This window comes from Pteropus vampyrus, unplaced genomic scaffold (assembly GCF_000151845.1).
Source record: "Pteropus vampyrus isolate Shadow unplaced genomic scaffold, Pvam_2.0 Scaffold249, whole genome shotgun sequence".
NCBI lineage: Eukaryota > Metazoa > Chordata > Mammalia > Chiroptera > Pteropodidae > Pteropus > Pteropus vampyrus.
In genome coordinates, this window is record NW_011889030.1 from 848,455 (window position 1) to 870,527 (window position 22,073).

The 22,073-nt window shown below is 31.8% G+C and overlaps 1 protein-coding gene across 1 annotated transcript in view; it reads right to left on the reverse strand.

Moving 5' to 3' along the window:
- CTNNA3 (catenin alpha 3) overlaps positions 1-22,073 on the reverse strand; it is a 1,489,877-nt gene that overhangs the window by 391,996 nt on the left and 1,075,808 nt on the right. Inside the window, exon 13 of the mRNA XM_023520113.1 lies at positions 6,117-6,317. Coding sequence (XP_023375881.1) covers positions 6,117-6,317 — 201 coding nt within the window. The remainder of the gene's footprint in view (positions 1-6,116; positions 6,318-22,073) is intronic.

Genomic DNA, 22,073 nt, shown 5'->3' on the forward strand with positions numbered 1-22,073 from the left:
CAGGCCCACACTCTCCATTTCTTGTTCCAATGATCCCTTCCTATTAGCCCATGCCAACTCATCTCCCCTATCCTTAATCCATTCTTTATTTAGCATCGGCATCACAGCTATGTATGTTACATTTTCCAGATATGGGAATGTTGCAGCCCATTTTTATGATTCTCTGAAATACACTCTTAAGTTATTTCTTCTTTTGACAATAAAATTCCTACTAATGTATACTTTTTTCTTCTTTTGACAATGAAATTCCTACCAATATATACTTTTTAAAATAATAATATTACCAGTAGTGGTTTTTTAGATTATTCCAAGTACCTCTCTTAGGGTCTAACCAAATCAAAAAGGTCAAAAAAGCCTTTATGTTATACAGTATATATAGGAGATTTCCATTTTTATAGCATCTTTTTTTTTTTTTTGATGAGTTCATATTTCCAATTACTTAAAATGGCAAGATAAAGAAGTACTCTCAGCCCCCTAACTAGATCTAGGTCTTATTCAAATCTAGTTCTCTTTGGATAGAAAATAGGTTTTCTACTCAGAAGTTTTAGTAGCTACTTTCTTAAAGTCACAGTATTAGTTTAAGTCGTAATAGAAACACTTCTGAGTCTTGTTTAAAGATGCTAGAGTGTCATTTAACTTTTGTTTTCTGCATCACCAACATCAAGGTATTTGATTATCCAGGTTAGCCAAGTGATTAGCAGACAGAAGCATCTTGATAATGCTCTCTATATAAAGGGTGTCAGATTAGGCCTGATGCCAAAAGTAAAAAAGTAGGTAATTTGAAGGCCTGTTTTAGACTACTATCAGGGGAGGGAAGTTTGCCAAAGACAGTTTCCAAATTTGAAGGCACAGTTGCTACCCTCTGTAGGGATTTGTTGGAAGCATTAGTGAAATTAGGTTCAGTGGGATCTTTCATCAGATGCACTTCAAGGATGTTGGAAGTAATTGAATACACAAAAGTCGTGATCTCTTATTCAAAAGAACCTTTTAAGAATCCGACCCCAAGATTTCTGGAAGTGGCAAATATCTAACTCTGGACAGTAATGAATCACTTCCCTGATCTTTTCTCTGCTGCAGGCTTTGACATAGTCCACTGCTTTTGAGTTTTGTTTTGTTTTTTTTCCCCAAACAGGAATAACTTGTTCTTTTGCTTAACTGTATTAGAAAGTGTCATAGTTTAACCTTGTAGTGAATTTTAAATTTAAAGTTGGGAGAAGGACTTGGGCACTTCTACTATGTGTAAAATAATACTAATAAATGTTAAAATAAATAAGGTGTGGTGTCTGCCTTTAAAGATTTTACAATCTAATGGGAGAAACTTGTATGTAAATGGCTGATTATGATACAAGGCAAATGAAAGAGGCATTAACTACAGTACAAGCTCTTCCATGGTAACACAGATAATGAAGCAATTAATTCTAACTGAAAGGAAATCAGAAGCTCCTTTACAAAGGTGGTGGCATTTGAGAAAGTATTGAAGAATAATTATAATTTTAGTGGGACGATAGAGAAGAAAAGTGTTTTACTACTGAAATAGAATTAGCAAAGGCATGTAGACTCGATTCAAGAGTAGTTTTGTTTTGTTTTGATCTATCACATGCAAGACACTATAGTTGGCTCTGAGAGAGATGCAAAAGGAAATAATACATTTCCTTTTCTCCTATAGGTCACATTCTACTTGGAAAGAAAAGTCATTTATATATAGGCATTTCTAAAGAGTTCATCAGTGGCATATAGTTGTCTGGAATGATGAAACTAAGTGGCAAGTCCTTTAAAATCTATAATACATGATACTAGAATGAATTCAGTTGCCAGAGTGAGTAAAGAAAAGGTTCTAGAGGACACAAGAAATAAACTGTTTCTTGAAAGATAAAATTTGATGTGAGAAATAAAGGATGAGAATATTTAAAATGACAGGCATAGCATAGACAAGACTGAAAAACAGAAATGATCTTGGCATGTCTGCATGACTATGAAAGTATCGACTTAGATGAAGTAGAGGTGCCTTCTGGCCCACTCTAGAAAAAAAAAGAAAAGAAAGAAATGCATGTTTAGATGAATTCAAATGCCTACAAAGTTCAGGCAAGTAAATTAAGTGAGCAAAGCAGACTGGACATGCATTGAGAGGAAGTGGAGAAGGCTATGGCCCAGACTCAACAAAAAGAAAGACAACACTAAGCTCCAGCCATTTCCACAGGGAACTCTGCTCTAGTATTCTCGTGTTGCCAGACCTTCCCATATGTTACATTATGCCCAATATGCCACTAATCTGAATTTATCTGTTTGTCTATCTATCATCTATCTGTCTGTCTGTCTGTCTGTCTGTCTATCTATCTATAGCTAGATAGCTAGCTATCATCTATCATAGAGGGAGAGAAAGAAAGAGAGAGAGAGAGCAAAGACTGCTAGAACCAAAGCTTTTGTATTTTACCCTATCACCATTTAAGGTTATAGAAAAGAGATGCAACATAAGGAAAATAGCATGTTTAATCAGGCTAAAAAATACAGGATATTTGTATGTGAAAAATAATAAATGAAATGGAATTGATAGGACTTACTGACTACTAAAAATGATTTTTAGATAAAATTTATCTTAAAAGTGTATCATTGTTGTTTACACTGGTCTCAAAAAACATTTATAACAAAATTTTGAAAATACTTGTGGACTCTAAATTCTTTTCATCTGTCTCATTTGCCTAAAAAAAAAAAAAATACTACTATATGACTCTTCTCTATTCTAATAGGGAGAGGATTCTGGGTATGCACTTTCCAGATGGGCCGAGAAGAGTACTTGATGAATGACTCTTTATTTACCATTGCTACCAGTTGCCAATGGTGGATGCCACCAGGATGTTTTAGTCAGGTTCATTTATGTCTCTGTTTTGTTTTGGTCCATGAGCCTGGCTGACATTGAAACCAGGTGGGGTTTGAAGGTTTGCAACAGATGTTTTTGGGCTTCCTAATTTCTGAATTTGATAGCATCCATAAATCACACCCAAAAAATACTATGTTAGTCCACTATTGGTTTAAGTTTTCCCTCAACCTAATGTGAAAGAACTGAAGTTGATGATAAGACTATAACTTCTAAACTTTCACATTGTAATCCAGAAGGTTTGTTACTTAACAAAAAAGCCATTCTATTTTCTCTCCCTTATCAGAAATTCCTGACAAGGGGAGAAGCTTAGTAACAGGGAAGAATTGGGCAGAACAAAGAATTTCACACAGAGATTACAATATTATGCCTCTGTCCAAATGAAATGCAGCATTCTAGACGTTGTCAACATTTCACTTAAAACCAACTGCTAAGGTTTGTGAACAATGCAAATTCCTGAAATGTAACATGGCAACTCTGTTTCCTAATGCTGATAAAACGCTTAGAGGATCATCAAATCTTAAAAATGTGCTAATGAGACACAGAGTTTGATTAAAATCAAAGATGAAATGTTCCAAAAATATTCTTTGTGGTTTAGATAAATATGGCTTAGGTTTCATCATTGATGACGGTTCTTTAAGAAAAAATTTTCAAATATAAGAAGGTCTCAGTAATAAAAATAATTCATGGCAGCTCCTTATTAAGCTATTTTCAGAAATCAGGGTTAAGACCTGAGAATTCAATAAGAGAAAAAGAAAAGCAGGCCACATATAAAGACCGTTCACTTGCTAAAATGTGAACTATTAAGGCTTCATAACACAAAACATGATGTTTTCAATTACTTAATTTGATAATTATTTGTAAATAATAAGTCCAAGTTATGAGCAGATGTGAACAAAGATGAACATCTTCTGTTACTTAATTGTGGAGAATAGAATAGTTGGAAGCAAGTTTCATAGACAATATCTCTATGGGAGAGAAAAATGCTAACATATTTCAGCTTTGGTTAGGATCACATTAATCTAATTAGTGTATCCATCGAATTTATTGCTCAGAATTCCCTTTAATGAGGCATGCTTTTGATAAATTTCAAGGAAAGCTATTTTAAGAAAAGTTGGAATTAGACATATAAAACAAAAATATAAAGCCTTCTCTGAAAATAAACCAAAAATTATCTGAAAAATAAAATGACAAAAGAGTCATAAACTATATTTTTATATTAATAAGTTGTGTCTTATACAGAGTAACCCAGGATTAATCTATATTTATTATATTTTGGGCACAGGACATAATTAGCTGGAGAATTTTAATTTAAGTTACATACAAATTTGAGGAAAAAAGACTTCTCTCTCTTTTGATTATGATAATGTGGCCATATTGGCTCATTATTTTATAAAGTGATAATTCATAGAGGTATAGACAAACTTGTAATTAAATGTGTAAATAACTTTGTTTCATTTTTATTTTCTGATTTCAGATCATAGGAATTGATTTTGAAAAGAGTGTTCCCACAACATATTTCACATTCTAGAGACTTTAGAATTTTGCTTCCACTTCTTTGAATATGGCAGATATGGGCTGGCTTGGTCTTATAGAGAATATCAACTTGGTACTTTGTACAGACATTGTGACCAGTAGAGTGTCTTCACAAGACATTACTAATATGATTACAAAACTGAGACAGAGGCAAGATATAGGTAAAACCCTGGTAGATTTCACCTATTGAACTCCCTACAGAAATTTTCATTTAGCTAAAAAATTACTTACAGTTAATTTTCAGAAAGTAGAAGAAAAAACAGGTAACTATAATTGATTTTGACCAATAAGAAAGAACCAGTTAAACTTAGTTTAGGAAAGAGATGCTGAACTACCATAACACAATTGTCCTCTTAAGTAAGTAAATATTTCATTGCTAAAGCAACTACCATGTGCTTTTTTGGTGACACCAGTGGCTTCTGTGGAATTCAGGTAGAAATAGAATATCAAGAGTTGCAGATATATCTCCTCCATTTTCCTTAGCATATCTTTAGTGTTTTATTGTTTCAGAAATATTTTAAAAAGAGATAATGAGAAAACTGTGTCAAGATTCATCAATAATTTTCTATATCAACATGCTAGGAAAAAAGCAACACCAATCATCGGTTATCTACAAACCTTGCTAAGCTTACCTTGTGATATATCTCTTCAGAACTAGTCCTTACTTAAGGTTATTCAACTCTTGATATGTTTCTCTTAATTAATTGCAAGGTTGATCTTCCTCTCCACCTCCCACCAAAATTATCAGATCTTCATCCTTTCTATCCCTTTCGTTACACAATGTACATATTGTCTAAATTCAATATGCCCTTTTCATATTATAAATAACAATTCTCTAGATGGGACTGATGGTTTAAGTATGGAACCTCAAATATTTTAAGAATAATGCGTTTACCATCAACCTAAACTTAAGAAAGAATTAGTAAGAAAAATTTAACACGGAGATTTTACAAATCTCAAGGGATTTTCACAGGAGAAAGTTCTGTCACAATGACTTATAAAAATAGTTGATTGCCTTCATCCAAATTATGTATATTGTTTCTGAATCCATTGAATTTGAATGTTTCTGTAAGTTTCTTGGAGAAATATTAATAATAGTGTTAAAGATAAGAATGCCATTTTACTGAGTGATTCAGGAACAAAGCATTTACTAACTCATTTTAGAAACTATATAGTGTGCTGCAACCAAAACAAAATCTTGGTTCCATATTTCTTACGTAATAAAAGATTATGTGAAAAAACAAAATATTGTTTTGCAAACAGAGCACAAAAGAAGATAGAGAGCATTTCTCAGGAAACATAGGACAAGTTTGCTCTGTTTGAGTAATGTGAACAAAAACCTGGGAGTACCAGTGATACAGCTAAAAGAGGGTTTGAAAACTATTATGAATTTATCACACCTGGTGTAATTGTATTTCCTAACAGCTCTGGTATTAATAAACATTCATAAATGGCTAAGGATTGTCGGTAACTTATATAATGCACATATTTATAAGAGACTTCTTTTCCCCAGTGAATATATTTACTTCTAAGAGATAAATTTCTAATCACATAACCACAGGATGCAAGCACCTATCAATATTAGATAGTAGAGCAATCTATTTCAAAACAATCAACACAGGCCAAGAATTTCAAGTATAAATAATTGGTAGCTATATAGATTCAAATATCAGAAACAGTGCAGCAGTTATTGGAGACTGAGACTTACCAGTACTTGTAAGGAAGTTAACTTTTCTCATCACACCTTCAGTGTAAGCCCCTGGCTCGTAACTGTCCATTTCACCTGTGACAATGTGAGCAACTCTTGCTGCCCGACCTCTGATAGCACCGGCAGCTCGGTCTAAATTATCAGCATCCTGGTCTCGCAAGGCTATGATACATTTGTTGACATCTTCTAGGATATGGCTCTCTGTAAGTAAACATATCAAATTAGTTTTGTGGGTTTTTTTTTTTTAAATCACACAAATCTAGTATATTATAATTTATGTTAACTTCTGACTTCAGATATGGTACATGTTGGGAATGGAGGACGCTGACAATTAGGAAAGAAAAATACAGACATAATTTTGCTTATATCTCTTTAACAGTAAAATTTGTGAAATATAGAATTTCATATTTTTATTAGCAGTTTTTATAGATTATATAGCATTTTAGATTCTAGTTCCAATAGATTAGATTTTAGATTTGAGTGATTTGTAGGTGAAAATTAAAGAAAGTTTCTAGATTAAAACAAAAATAAAATATATAATGTGTGGAATACTTAATTCTGATTAAAAGCAACACTATACAGATTATAAAAGTCTTTACAAATATTACCTGTCCTAAATATATAGAAAAATAAAACTATGGAGTTTCATTCAACTAATATTCATCGATGTACAATGATATTTAATACAATTACAGAAATCTTATAAATTAGTAATAAAAAAAGTGAAATATGTAAATTTTATATGGTAAAGAAGCTCTCTATGTCTGTAAAAACATTTAAATATAAAAAGGGCATTGAAAAGATTGACTTGAAGCAAATAAATCCCTGAGAAAGTTTCCTACTCTGAAGACTTCTCTCTTTGCATGATTAGAGCATGAAGACAGAAGAGAATTCTTAGAATAATACTAAGTTTTCTTTTTCTATAAAGTGATTAATACCCCCAGATAAAATTTATGAGAACAGAGCAAATATGTAGAATATCAACAAGCATGGGCTATAATATTTCTAAGAAATTAAAAGGATAATAAAAGAATTAGTATTTGGCTTTTGGCTTTATCATATGAATCCCCCACTCAAGACCCTTGAAGACTCTATTACTTAAAAATATATATAGAAAACAACTACAGTCAAAAGACCTCAGTAATTCCAGGACATATTAATTCCCCTCCACCCCTCATATATGTTGACTATCTGCAGTTAAGCTACACAAGAGAGGTACTCATAAAGCAATTTCCAGGCAGAGTCACACCTTCCTCTTAATGTGTAGAGCATAAAATTCAAAGTACCAAAGAATATCATCCCTGGTGACCTTAAACCTGATGACTAAAATTTCCCTACAAGCCCCTATGTTTCAGTTATATTTATTTCATGATTTCTCAAATCCACTATGTTCTTCTATGCCTCTGTTCCTATGAGCATATTAGAATCTTGACCTAGACTGATTTTTGGGTTCCAGGACCTAATTTTGTGTGTCCCAATTTCAATGTGGTGTGTGTGTGTGTGTGTGTGTGTGTAGGCTTCCCTAAACAAACAAGTAATTCCCTGGACACTAAATGGGTGTCCTACAATTTAACTCAATTCTGATACTATCTAACCAGAGATGGCATCAGATTCCACAGGTTAAGGGTTCAGTCCTACAAGTCTTCAGACACCAGTCACAAGCCTAGAGTGTTATCTGTATTCTAATCAACTACCTATAAATCAGAAGTTCCCACGATCCCCTCCTTGGGTTTGATTAATGTCTTAGGTTTAACTTTTATAACTCAGGAACAGCCAGATGGAAGATGTGCATAGAGCAAGGTATGGGAAAAGGGTGCTTCTGAGCTTCCATGCTCTCTCCAGGCACACCATCTACCCACATCTTCCTGTCTTTACTTACCTGAAAGCTCTCTGCGTTTTTATGGATGCTTCATTACATAGGCATGATTGATTAAATAACTGGTCACTGATGTTAATTCACCTCCAGCCCCTCTCCTCTCCCTGGAGGTCAGAGGGTGGGACTGAAAGTTTTAACACTGTAATCACCTGGTTGGTTCCCCTGACAACAAGCCCTTGTCCTTAGATGGGATCAAAAAGTCACCTCTTTAACATAACAAAAGAAACCTTTATAACTCTCTTCACTTAGAAAATTCCAAGGATTTTAGGAACTCTGTGCCAGAAATGAGATGAATACTAAATATACACTTTTTATTATAAATCATATTATCCCAACTGCTAATCCTCTTTGGTCTGCTTGATCAACTCCTACTATTCTTTCAAGACCCTAGTCAAACGTTCCTTAGGAAACCCATGCTGACATAGAACAAGACAAATTTGGTTCCATGTTGTTTGGGATTTCCAGAAAATGGTTTATACGTTTCTATTAGAGTTTCTTCCCATGTTTTAATGTGTTAATAAAACTGTCTTTCTAGAAGAGAAACTATGAAATACACGTGAGTGCAGGAATTTTATCTTATTACTTGAGATATCCTGTGTAGTGCCTAATTTAATACATGGCACTTGTTTGGCTAACAAAAATGTTGAATGAATGAGTGAAAGTTTCTTATAGATGCACCTGGGAACAATAAATTATTTTGTCTGAATCCTAAATCATGTGTTATAAACATAAGTAGACACATTTCTGTGCCCTTAAATTTGGTCAATTAAACACATATCAAGAACAGCCAGGTCACTGCATGAAAAAGATTAAACATTGAAGACTTTTATTATAAATTCACTAGAGTTTTAATCTAATTTGCAGCATTCAGATGTGAATGTATCATTGTCATATAATAAATCTAGGCAAAATCTCATTTCAAAAGAAAGTGCATATGTATCACCACCACCATATATCCCTTGGTAAAGTTTAAATATGGAAGGCATAGTAATGATGATTTTTTCAAAAGTCCACAGATGTGCACTTTGATGTAATATTAGGAAGTTATTATTTTCCAAGTATGTTGGTAAGTTTTTAATAAACACAACATATATGTATACTATATATGTTTAATCTGTATTCACTAAAGGTGCTCAATTTTAGATTGTAGAGCTGTTTTTGCTCAGTCCTATAAAAATGAAAAAATATTTAGGGAAGAAAACAATGTTCATTCTTGCAAGATTAATTATCTAGTAAACTATCTAATTTCTTTTTAATTAAACGTAAAATTGTAGCTGCCACAAATTACTTTTTCTAGTGAATTTTGCACAAGAGAAAGTATACAAAGAATATTCACTAATAACGAATTGAATGTTCTATTGAACAATGATATATATGGTCAACTATTATATAACATGAACAGTGATACAACATGTTCAAATATTATAACAGAGAATAAAAATATAGCAAGGATTTTTTTTTTGAGGGGGAGTTCTTTTTTCTTTGTCTTTATAGAATTTTGTGTGGCTACTGCTTTAGAGCAGCATGATCAGAAACCATAGCATTAATCATGAAGAATTATATAATCAAGGTCTGATACAGAAATAAACATTATACATGGACATATACAATCTGAAAAAATAATACATGAAATAAGTAGCAAGAAGCATATACCCAGATTTTATCAGAAGTCTGAAAATGTTGGAGATGATTAAATGATCTTTTGAATTACTAAGATTAAAAATAGCAGAAAAGCATTGGGGAAGGTTTGCAAAATTTCCATTATTATGACACTTTCCCATTACTCTGAATGTTTCGCAAAATGCCAGCAACCATTATTTGCATGAAATTCTAAACATAGAGTGCCAGAAAAAGTAAATAAATATGTTAGGCACCTCCCACGTATGCACAATAACTAAACGTTAAACTAATTTCTTAAAAACAATTATTTCTTTGCTATTCATATTTCAGATGAATTTAGCAAAAGGCTTTCAAAATAGCTTGAGTTTTTATGCCCAGCTATATGACCTTAAACTTGATGAGAAGTAAAAAGTGTTTTCTTTCAATTCCCAAAGCTGAGCTTTGAATATATCAATGGCAAAGCCTGAAGAGGTAGACTGCTTATGCCATAATCCACTGAGTGGGGAATATACCACAACTGTTTTCTTCCCTGATGTCTGCATACCTAAGACTAAATTCTAAAAAAAAGCAAAGGAGAAGTAAAACAATATATTTTTTTCTATAAAGAAACTTTTTTTTTTAAAAGAGATTGAGTTATAAGTCAAAAGAGATTGAGTTTCTTAAATTGGCAAGATTAAGGTTAGCTACCGACTGTATATGAGTTCAGAGAGTTAAACTAAGTTTAATTACAAGAAAATAAGTTTCAATTTTTGCACGCTTGGAACTATAGCTATAAATTTAAAACTCACTATATAGGCAACTACACAAATGTTCAATGAATAAAAACAAACATGCTAATTTTTCTTTCTCTCTTACCAAAAACATAAAATTAAAAACAAATGGAATGGACCAATATATAAGTTAACTTTGTGTATCTACTTAAAAGTGCTCAAAATTTCTGTTTGGCAAGAATTTGATCATGATGATTGGTCTCCAAATTAACTGATGTCCTGCATAAAGATCTAGGTGAGAGCTATTTTGAGAACAAAGAGCACACATGTTGCTAAATGGAAAATGTTTTTAAATGCCTTATTCCTTTTTTCTTATCCTTAAAAGTTCTTCTCTGTCTCTTCTGTACCTAAGTAGTACTATGTGTTAGAAAATATAGGTGATATAAAATACAAGGCACAATCTCTGTTTGAAAGGATTTACAACCTAATAACCTAGTACCAAGAAAGAATTGTTTTATTTTATTGTTCTTTATTCTTTCTAAAATGCAATAGTCAAAATTATCACCATTTTATAATTTTAATGAAGTTTTATGAACTTTTATCTCAAAAGTTTGCCCAGTTTATCTGCACTGTAAATTGTTTATTCTTCATTGGACTTAAAGCAGCTCAAATTTACCTGACCTACCTCTGACAATAATCAAAAGGAAAAAAAAAGTTCAAGATTTCTATTTCTAAACCTGTTCTTTATTAATCATACTTATAGGAACTCTGCAGTACTTATGTGAACACAAATCTATAAAAATAAAAATCACTAAAGCCTTCATATTTCTTTTAGTGTGTCTCAAGTAGGCTCTTATAACAGTTTCCTCAGTGAAGTAGTTAAAATTTATCAAAAGCTGAGAAATAGGCAAAAGGCACTATCGCTTGTCCTGTCCTTTCAATATGTTGCTGGGCAGACAATGTGAATCAGGCCTACCTGGCAGATATCTAATTCTCCAGGAGTATGTGCCTTTGTTTCACTTGTTATATACTATTGGTTAAAATATTTTACAATTCTGTAGGAATTCATGCTCATTTTGTTTTTACAGCTGATGGCCTGTAAATAATTCTCATCACATAGGAATGCAAATGAATTTTTATATGGTAGAGGTGGAATAATTTTGTAGGAAAGATAATCCCGGAAGTTATATTTTTATTGTTCTGTAGGACATTAACCAGTTTTATTTCTAAATTAGAAATTTTATTTAACCATTCTTTATTCAGTTCTCCTTAAATATGCATTATCATCTTGGTGGCTCTTACCAATGAATTTTTGACACATATTTACATTAAATTTTTAAAAGTCTTGCTTTTACCTTAGAAAAATATTCGTTGACTGTATGTTTTGACTTGGAAGTTACTAATTTTCCAACTATTTTTTCTGTCCAGGTGAAAAAGTATAAAGCAAAAATTACACATAAAATTATAGACCTACAGATAAAATGCAAAATGTAAAGCTTCTAGGAGAAAATTTAAGTAAACTTGGATTTAAAAATAACTTTTTAAATATAACACTAAAAGCATAAATGATAAAAAAAAAATAAATAAGACTTCATAAAAATAAAATAAGAAACTTCTGCTCCATGAAAGACACTGTTAAGACAAGCCTCAGATCAAGAAAAAAATATTTGTGAAACACATATCTACTAAAAGACAAGTATCCAAAATATACAAAAAAAATCTTAAAACTCAACAATAAAACAAAAACTCAGTTAAAATGAGCAGAAACCTCAGTGAAGATATACAAATAACAAATAAGCATATGAAAAGATACTCAACATCATATATAACCAAGGAATTGCAAATAAAAAAGATAATGAGATACCACTACATAACCTGTTAGAATGTCAAAATCCAGAACCTTGACATTGCCAAGTGCTAGTGAGGATATGAAGCAACATGAACTCATTTATTGTTAGTGGAAATGGAAAATGGTACAGCCAGTTTGGAAGACAATTTGGCAGTTTCATAACATAGTCTTACTACGCGACCCAGCAATTGTACTCCTTGGTATTTACTCAAATGAGTTAAAAATTTACATTCATGCAAACTTTCACATGAATATTTATAGCAGTTTTAATTATAATTTCCAAATTTGGAAGCAACTAAGATGCCCTTCAATAGGTGAATGGATAAAACAAAACAAAACAAAATAAAAACTGTGATACATTCATAAATGGAATGTTATTTAGCAATGAAAACAAAATGAGTTATCAAGCCACAAAGACATGGAGAATACATAAAAGTGTTGATAATCAAATAAGCCAATGTGAAAATATTACACACTGTATGATTCTTATTACACCACATTCTGGATAGGCAAAACTATGGACACAGGGAAAAAAAAGGCAATGGTTGCCAAGGATTACAAGATAAGGAGAGGGAGGGATGGAGCACAGAGGATTTTCAGTGTAGTGAAACTATTCTGTATGATACTATCATGGTAGATATATGTTATTATACATTTGTCAAAGCCCATGTAATTTAAAACACATAGTGAACCCCAATGTAAACTGTGGAATTTAGTGAATCAATACTTGTTCATCAACTGTAACAACAAAGGAGAAGCTTCAAATATTCAGTATTAGATGCCAACTCTACTTTAGAACTTTAATAAGGTTTATATTCTAAAATTGCAAGAAAACTAATAATGTTGAATCTTATTCAGTAAATTCATTACCACAGATGTCTACAATTAATAAGGTAAAAATTTTTAAACATGCTTTAATTTTTCAATGAATATAAGAAAAAGTTTATTTCTTTCTCCAATTCTCCTAGCTTCCACACAGTAATATCTCTGATTGTCAATTTATTTGTTTGAGTTTTTAACAAATAATTTTGAAATGCCTGTTGTTTTCCAGGCATTGTACAAGCAACATATGTGTATTATTTTATTAAAGTCTTATAATCATCCTAAGAGATGTCTGTTACATTTCAGTTTTAAAGATGAAGAAATCAAGGCTTGCAGCAGATAGGTATCTTTCCAAAATTCACAATTACAGTAACTGAGTCATAACTCAAAATCAAGTTTGTCCCACCTGCTAAGATCCTATAACTTATAAAGTCCCATCTGGCTTTAATATATGATGATTCTATAATTATATTATTCAGTTACCCCCAAATATACAACAGAAAGGGGGAATTGAAGGTTTATTTTTTTAATTCTGTAAAAGATTGTTTATAATATTATATAGCAGAATGTATTATAAGTTTTCACATTAATTTTAATTGGACATGAGGTATCATCTATGCATATTTAGAAAGATAGTTTTAATCCTACAAAGCTCACATGAACAGTGCTCCAGTAATGTCAATATTCTGAATCTGTATGGACTCATCATAGCCAAAGGAAATCTAAAGTATTCTAGAGACGTCACCAGAGAAGATGGCCATAGAAGGAGGAATTAACAAAGTTGCATGCCTCAGCTATTTAGCTATTCTGGTGTAAGAGCAAAACTCTAGGTTACTAAATTTTATGCTGCCCTTATCTTGACAAAATAAACAAACAGAAAAAGTAAACCAAATCTTAGACATTCTCATTCATCGCTTACTTTCACTGACTCTTCTTAGACTGAGCTTTTTCATATTAATTGTCTCATTGCTTTCTCTGCTACAGACCAAGAACCTATTAACATCTAATATCAAAGCACTGAGTGAAAAGAAAAAGAAAAAAAAAAGCATTGAAGATATTGCCAGATTGAACATCAGGACTGTCAGCAGGAACAGACAGTAGTGAGCAATTCTCTCATATTATGCAATAAAACCATTCAATTCCTGCACACTGGATGCTAATGTTGGATGCCTCCATTGCTGAAAACCCCTGTAAAAAAAGAGAGTACTCATTTGGGTGCTGTTCCTCGTTTATGGTTGAACATACAGAACAACTTGGGTGTCCAATAATGAAATTTATGCTTTTAGACACATGGATAAGAAAATTCTGGCACTATTTTAAATGACTTCCTGGAGATACATGACATATATAGTAGAACAGAACCCCCCGCCAAAATAAAGTATATAAAATTACAAATGTACAGATAAAATTACAAACAAATAAGTTTATAACCTGATAAAAATTGTTTTTCTCTTTACTCTCTCAGAACATTAAGTTCAATTATTTCAATTACCTTCTAAAATATAATGTGACGAAATATTTCTTCACATTAAAAAAAAAAAGGCTAACGATTAAAAAGGACAAGACTGTTATTGGATATATACCTCAGGGAAGTTCACTTTCCCAGTCAATTAATTTATTTTGAACTCAGTCACAATGTCCTTTTGTTGAAATTTATACATCTCATATTTTGTTCTCAGATACACAAAAATTCAGAGTAGACACATCCATGAGATGAAGTCTCTTTGTCAGGCTCATTAATAATATTTTCAAGGAATCTATTAAAATCTGGAATTTACCATGCATGACAATATCCATGAGGTAAGAAACAAATTCAAGGTGTGACTTCTGATTCTCACATCAGTATCATTCACAAAATATTCTAGATCACCATGATTGTTTTTCACAATTTGGAGTCCCTACAAAACTAATGTGATTAAACAGCAAATTACAAAGGCTAATAAAAGAAAAAAGGGTAAAAGATACTGCTTAAAATATATAGGTACCATCCTGCCAGGGAATGCATTATACTTCATCTGAACTCAGATTTCAAGAGTCTGTGTTTATCATTTGCCTTTCCATAGAGTTTCTCTACGAAGTTTCCACAAAGCTCTCTAGAAGATTCTTTAATATATCCTACTCATAGTCATTGTATAACTTCCAAACTAGACCCAGTTTCACCAATCATCAGTAATTTTTCTCTTAATAGTTCTCTCACTTGATACTCCATGTATTTGTATACTGTTTTTTCATTTTCTAATTTTACTCTAAAAGCATACAGTAGATTTAAAATCTTATTGAACAAACATAGATTGGTTCAGATAGTAAAAGAAGGATACTACAAATCTCTTTTGGTTATATTTAAAGTATTTTTTCTTCAAACACATAGGATATAATCAGACAGGAATAATGAATAGTGCAGTTTACCAAATTTATTTTGAAATCACTAAAATCACCAAGTGAAATTGTCATAAATTAAAATTTCAAGAGAATGGCTATAAAGGTTTTTACCTTAATTATAATTTGGGTATCCAAGCGAGAATGATATCTAGAGTTGATGACATATATTAACACCTTGTAAATGGACCCAGTTAATTGGAATGCTGTGGAAGAGCTACCCAATTAAAAGGTAAAACAACCTTTTTTATTCTTCTGCGACAGGTAAAAATGTTTATGAATAATTCAGCAATGACAAACAACAAATCAGTAAACTAGTTATTAAGCATTTTAGAGAAATGAATTCACTCTTCAATATATGTATTGAATTGATAGAGTTAGGTTAAGAAGTAACAGTCTCAAAATTATCACTCTCAAAGAAATTCATTTTCTAATAACCCAAGATGCTTTCCTGGACATATGCAGGTTTATGGATTTTTGTCATAATAAAATTTAAATCACAGCTACTGATTGAAAAAATAACTACTAATGAGTTTATTTTATAATGCTAACCATTGGTAAAATAAATAATATTTTCATTTAATGGAATTTTATAAAACAATTTAAAAGTTCATAAAATATTTAAATTGCATTAAAGGTGCTTATAGTATTTTTTTAAATTAGAATATACTATATCTATTAAAATAGAACTTATTTAAAAATCACATATGTGATTACTTATTTATTTACAATATTATTACATACCTTTCCAGAAAATATAGGAAAATTAATTTTCAAACTCTTAATAGTAGTTTTTAAGGAAAGTAGTATTATGGATAATTTCTATTATTTTCTAAAGCATGTATTTATTTTCTATAAAATAATACTGTGTGTAGTAATAGACAAGTAACCATTTTAATAATTACTACTATCTTAAATTAAACAGCAAATTACAAAGGCTAATTTCACTCTTTAATAACATTGTTATTGTTAATTAACGATGTTATTAAAGAGTGAAACTTATAGGTAAGGCTTTGAGAACTCAGCACACCATTTGTTAACAACTATATACTACTGAAGTAAATATAAGTCTGATAGCCCCAGATAAATCTTAACACTCTTAGTTCTTTCAGGATTATTTTTCAGCCGACTCTCTCTTTCTGACTGCAAACTAGTATTAATTTATAAATTGATATTTTTTTAAAATCTTTCACTCAATAAGTTTTTACACAGTTCCCAACACTAATAATTTGCCAGGTATAGAGAATTACAAGATAAATAACACTGTCTTTGCTTAAAAACAAACAAATATCTCACAGAAATAAGCGCCTAAACCAATATTACAAGGAATATGATGAATGCCATAACGTCCATGGGTAAGAGTGACTAGACCGTTTCCTTTTCCAACAATGTACTTCTCTTTTCTACATTTGCACATCATCCATTATATACTATGGATTGTTCCATTGAAATGACATTGATCACAATGAGTATGCTTTGGTCTTTGTGAAAATACTTTTTTTTCTAAGTTCATCGTGTATTTAAACATTCCTTAATGACTGACTGTGAAGTAGAGGTAATTTTCCTATCAAAATGGTAAGTATATGTTCAACAGTCTGCTGTCTCTAATTTTGAGAGTTTAAGCATAAGTAACTGATATACAGTGGGAGTTATTGCTAGAGTGATATCTGTATAAAAACTGAAGAATTTATCAAAAGCTGTTTTATTGAGAGAGTTTTATGTTATATAACTAATTTATAAATATGATTTTATTAGATTACTTTTTCATTTATATCTTTTTTTTACACATTTCAATTATTTTTCATCACTTCTTTTATGACTTGCAAAATACAATTCATGTCCTTTGTGCATAACATCTTAGTTCAACCTAGATTCAATTTAGAAAAAAAAAAGAGGCATGAAAAAATTTAAAACTACAGATTTAAAATAAAAAAATTAGTTCTTTTATTTCCTAATTCTCCATTCAAGAACAAGTTTTTATCTCACATAGAAACTTTCCAAAGTGAAAATTGGCATGAATAGCAGTCATATGTCCAACAATTACAATGATTACATGAGGCTGGTGTCATCTATCTACAAGGTATTGTAGGTAAAAGAAATTTTTTGCCAAGATTCAAACATGATGAAAGACAGTAGCACATGGAACAAACATCGATATAATAAGGATCACAGTAGGAGAAGCTAGTGGAAGTACTATAATGAGGCCAGTGATAATAAAATCAGGAAGAAATGTAACATGACAGCAAAAATTGCTGATAGTAATAAGAGATAAGCTGTTAAAAAGTTGATAAAAATGTGAAAAAAATGTTTTGTTTTGTTTTTTTATGCTAAGGCCAAATAAAAAGCAGAGAAATATAATTTTGGTTCAAGATCTTGAATAAAGATATAACATTTTTTCTTTAAAAAATGCAAAGAGGCCAGTAGACCTATGTAGCTTATTCTCCTTTTAGTTCTAAATCTCCTCTGTCAGACCATCTAACCAAACCATCTTGAACAAATTCAGTGTTATTATCTCAGCAACATTGCCCGGAAGGCCATTCTTTGCATTTAAGCATCTCTGCATGAAAAACAGATTCACAACATCTGGTCTGATTTAGTTTTTCTTTAATTTTCATTTTGTTGCCTTTTTCATTTTATTTCCTTTTCCAATCATGTTTGTTGAGCTGCAAATAGTAATTTCCACTCATAGCTGTAGTCTTTACTTCACTATTTTTAGGGTTAGTGGTCTACCTTATTGCTTCAGGGTAGCTGTAAAATAATAATTTGAGGAACTGTAATAATCTTTGTTCTCCTCATACAATTTTTGAAAGTTGGCATAAGTTTTATTTTCTTATAGTATTATTCACACCAGTAAAACATCTGAGTTAATATTGGCCACGTGTATTTTCTCAATGCTGTATATCCATGGGCTCTGATTTATTTTCCTTTCCTGCATCTGGTTGCCCCTTGTGTTTTCTGCTCTTCTGAGTTCTCAACATTTTTAAAAAGAAACTGATCACTTAAAGCAATATAATTTCAATACAAAAAAGCGCAGTCGTAAAATATTATAACCCAAATGGTAAACACAAAGCTTGATTTTGACAGTCAAGTAAATTCAAACATATGGCATCTCACATTTCATCATAATTTTGGTATGTGGTAGATGTGTGAAAAGTGGGTATGTCACGTGATATTACAAAATGATATTACAGAACTTAAATAAGAATTGGACTATTTTTCTCATACTTAATATTCACATCAAACTTTAGACATAACATTAACAAAATGTCATCTGTTATTGTTAGGTAGCTAGTCAGACATGAATGACAGGGGGAACAGAGGAATAGGGGCCCAGCCTAGAGACAGCCCAAAGAACACCCTATTGGTAGTTAGAGAATCCCTCTTGCATCCCCAGAAACAAACAACAGGAGAGTCATAGTCTTAGCTGGCCTGCCTAATATGGCTATAGACTCCTGCGCAGAAGGTACTACCCTAATTTGCCTACAATTTAAACTTCATTATAATACTATGTTTATTCCCGGAAGTCCATGAATCTAATTATAACAGACTGTATCTGGGTAAGCACAAGAGCTCTAGGCAAAGAGTTATATAGCAGCCAGGTGTCAATCAAAATAACCTCACTTGCTAATCACCTAGGAATGCTTTTGGAACCACTAATCACAGCCCAAATATAAGACAGACATTCCCACTTCTGGGGCCTTTTTGTGTTGGTTATTGTGGTTGCTGTTAACAGCACTCTGTTACAGCTCTCATCATTAAAACCATGTGCCTCCTTATCTAAATCTCACTGATCTGTGATTCTTCACTGTGTCAGTGAAGAAGAACTGAGGAAAAATGCTAATTACACTTCTGCACCATTATCCCTCCCCCCGACACACACACACACCCTCTGTAGGGGCAATACCAAAGTTCAATTAGCTCCAACGTTAACATTATCAAGGACTTTCAAGCCAAAATGCAGAATTTCTTTGTTCATTATCCTATTATAGCATAGACCTATGCCATCACCTGAAGAAAATCGCTGTATGAGCCCTAATATTATTACTTTCAATGAATGCAGTCATATGTTGTGAATTTACTGTAATAATGTTTTATTATGCTGCTTCTCCATAATTGACTTATATGACATACTTTCAGTCTTTCAAAGATTAATTTTTATATGATGTTACTTGTATAATTTGCTGCCAGGTGCCAAAAAAATATTTTTTCCCTGCTGTTAATAAGATCCTTTCTCTGCTGCAGCCAATCTAAGTTTATAACTTAGATTGTTTATAGATTTTATAGATTGTTTATGTCAAAATTATCCCTTTATTAAAACTTTGAACATGAATGCCTAAATATATCAATAATCCACAACTGCTCTAATAACTGAAATCCTAATGACATATACATATGCACATTCATAAATACATATGTATGTGTATATATGTTTTTATAGCTAATTAGACTTACTATTTATAAGGGTGAAAACATTTTCACAAGAAAAATATGAAATATTAAAAAGGATAATACAAACAAACCAATCAATAGGTTCAGCAGAATTACTATTAATGTCCTACAGGTTTGTCTCCTGTTTGTTTTCTGGGAACCAAGGAAAAAGAGAAATATAATCTGTTAGATCATCAGGTAATTAGCAATTTTTATTTGTTCTCCATAAAATTTAAAATTTAAGTACTCTCTTTACCAACCATTTCTGCCACAATGGATGATCTTGCAGGCTGTGTGTGTGTGTGTGTGTGTGTGTGTGTGTGTGTGTGTGTGTGTGTGTGTGTATTTAGCAGACCTACTTCCAACTCTCTCCTATATCCATTCTTGTAACTGCATGCCATTGACTCTGTAGGAATCTGGCCACAAACTCCAAAATTTCTGATAGTTTAACTCCTCTCTTCCCAGGTTTAATAAAGACTCTTTGCATTAAGATTGCTGATTTATCAAGTTCTGATGCTTATTTCCTCTTCTAATATCTTTGTATAAATGCAAGACACTCTTCAACTTCCCTGTGGATGAACATTTCTCACTAGTGTGATTGGATGTGCCATATCCATAGACTACCCAGACATGGAAGCAAGACTGCCACCTACTGTCTGAGAATTTCTAGGAGTATTTTGCATGAGAAATCAGAAATCACTATGTTCTCCAAAGATCACAAGGAGTGACAGAACATAGAGCAGCAATCACTATATTCTCCAAAGATCACAAGGAGTGACAGAACATAGAGCAGCAAGAGGACACAGAGAGGCATTAAAGCACAGATAATTTATGAGTCCTTCTTGTCAGAGTCCTAGATTATAATTTTGGCTCTGTCACTTACTAGTTATATAAATTTGGAAAAAGTAATATCTCTAAGCCTTAATTTTTTCATTAATAGAATGGAGTATATAAGATTAACAGTCTCTGAGACTGCTATAAAGATTAAATTAAAATATACATAAAAAGTGCAATACCTGGCATCTAGTAAGCATGCAAATATTTATTGTTCAATTTTGATTTTGCTTTTGCAAGTCAGTCTCATTCCTAAATTATTCCCTTTCTATTTTCTAGTAATAGCTCAATCTATCTATTCGCTTGCCTATTTTTTATCAAAAATTTATTCTTCATTATCATCTTTTAAATTTATGTATTTTAATAAAATATGTATATATTTGAGGAGTGCAACATAATGATTTGATATACATGGTCAAATAATTATTACAGTCAAGCTAATTAACAGATTTCACATAGTTGTCAGAGAGCATCTGAAATCTACTCTTAGCATCTTTTCAGTATTCAGTACAGTATTATTAGATATAGTCATCATGCATGTACATTAGATCTCTAGACTTATTCATTTGATATGACTGCAACTTTGTACTTTTTGATGACACTTCCCCATTTCCCCCATCCCACCAGCCCCTGGTAAACACTGTTCTACTCTATACTTCTGAGTTAAACTTTTTTTTCCTATTTTTTAGATTCCACATATCAGTGATACTATGCAGTATTTGTCTTTCTCTATCTGGCTTGTTTCACTTGGCATAATGCCCTTCAGGTTCATTCATGTTTTCGCAAATGACAAAATTTCTCTTTTTCAGCATGGCTGAATAATAGCCCACTTTCTTTATCTATTCATCTGTTGACAAGTACTTAGGTTGTTCCCATACCTTGGATATTGTAAATAATGCTGCAATGGTCATGGAAGTGCAGATATCTTTTTGAGATCTCGAATTCATTACCTTTGGATAGATATCCAGAAGTGGGATTGCTGAGTGATATGGTATATCCATTTTTAATTTTTTGAGAAATCTCCATATTGTTTTCTATAATGGCTATACCAATTTATATTCTAACCAACAGCATATGAATATTCCCTTTATCCACATCTCCTTACTTATCTTTTGTCATTTTGATGATAGCCATTTTAACAGGTGTGAGGTCTCATTGTGAGTTTGATTTGCATTTCCCTGATGATTAGTGATGTTGATAATCTGTTTCATATATCTGTTGGGCATTAATTAGTATGTCTTCTTTTGAGAAATGTTAATTCAGGTTCTTTGGCAATATTTAAATATGGTTATTGGTTTTCTTGCTATTAAGCTGTTTTTGATCTTTATAGGTTTTAAATATGAATCCCTTTCCTTATCAGATGTATGGTTTACAAATATTTTCTATGATTTCTCAAGTTGTCTCTTCACTCTGTTGATTGTTTGCTTAGAAGATTTTTAATT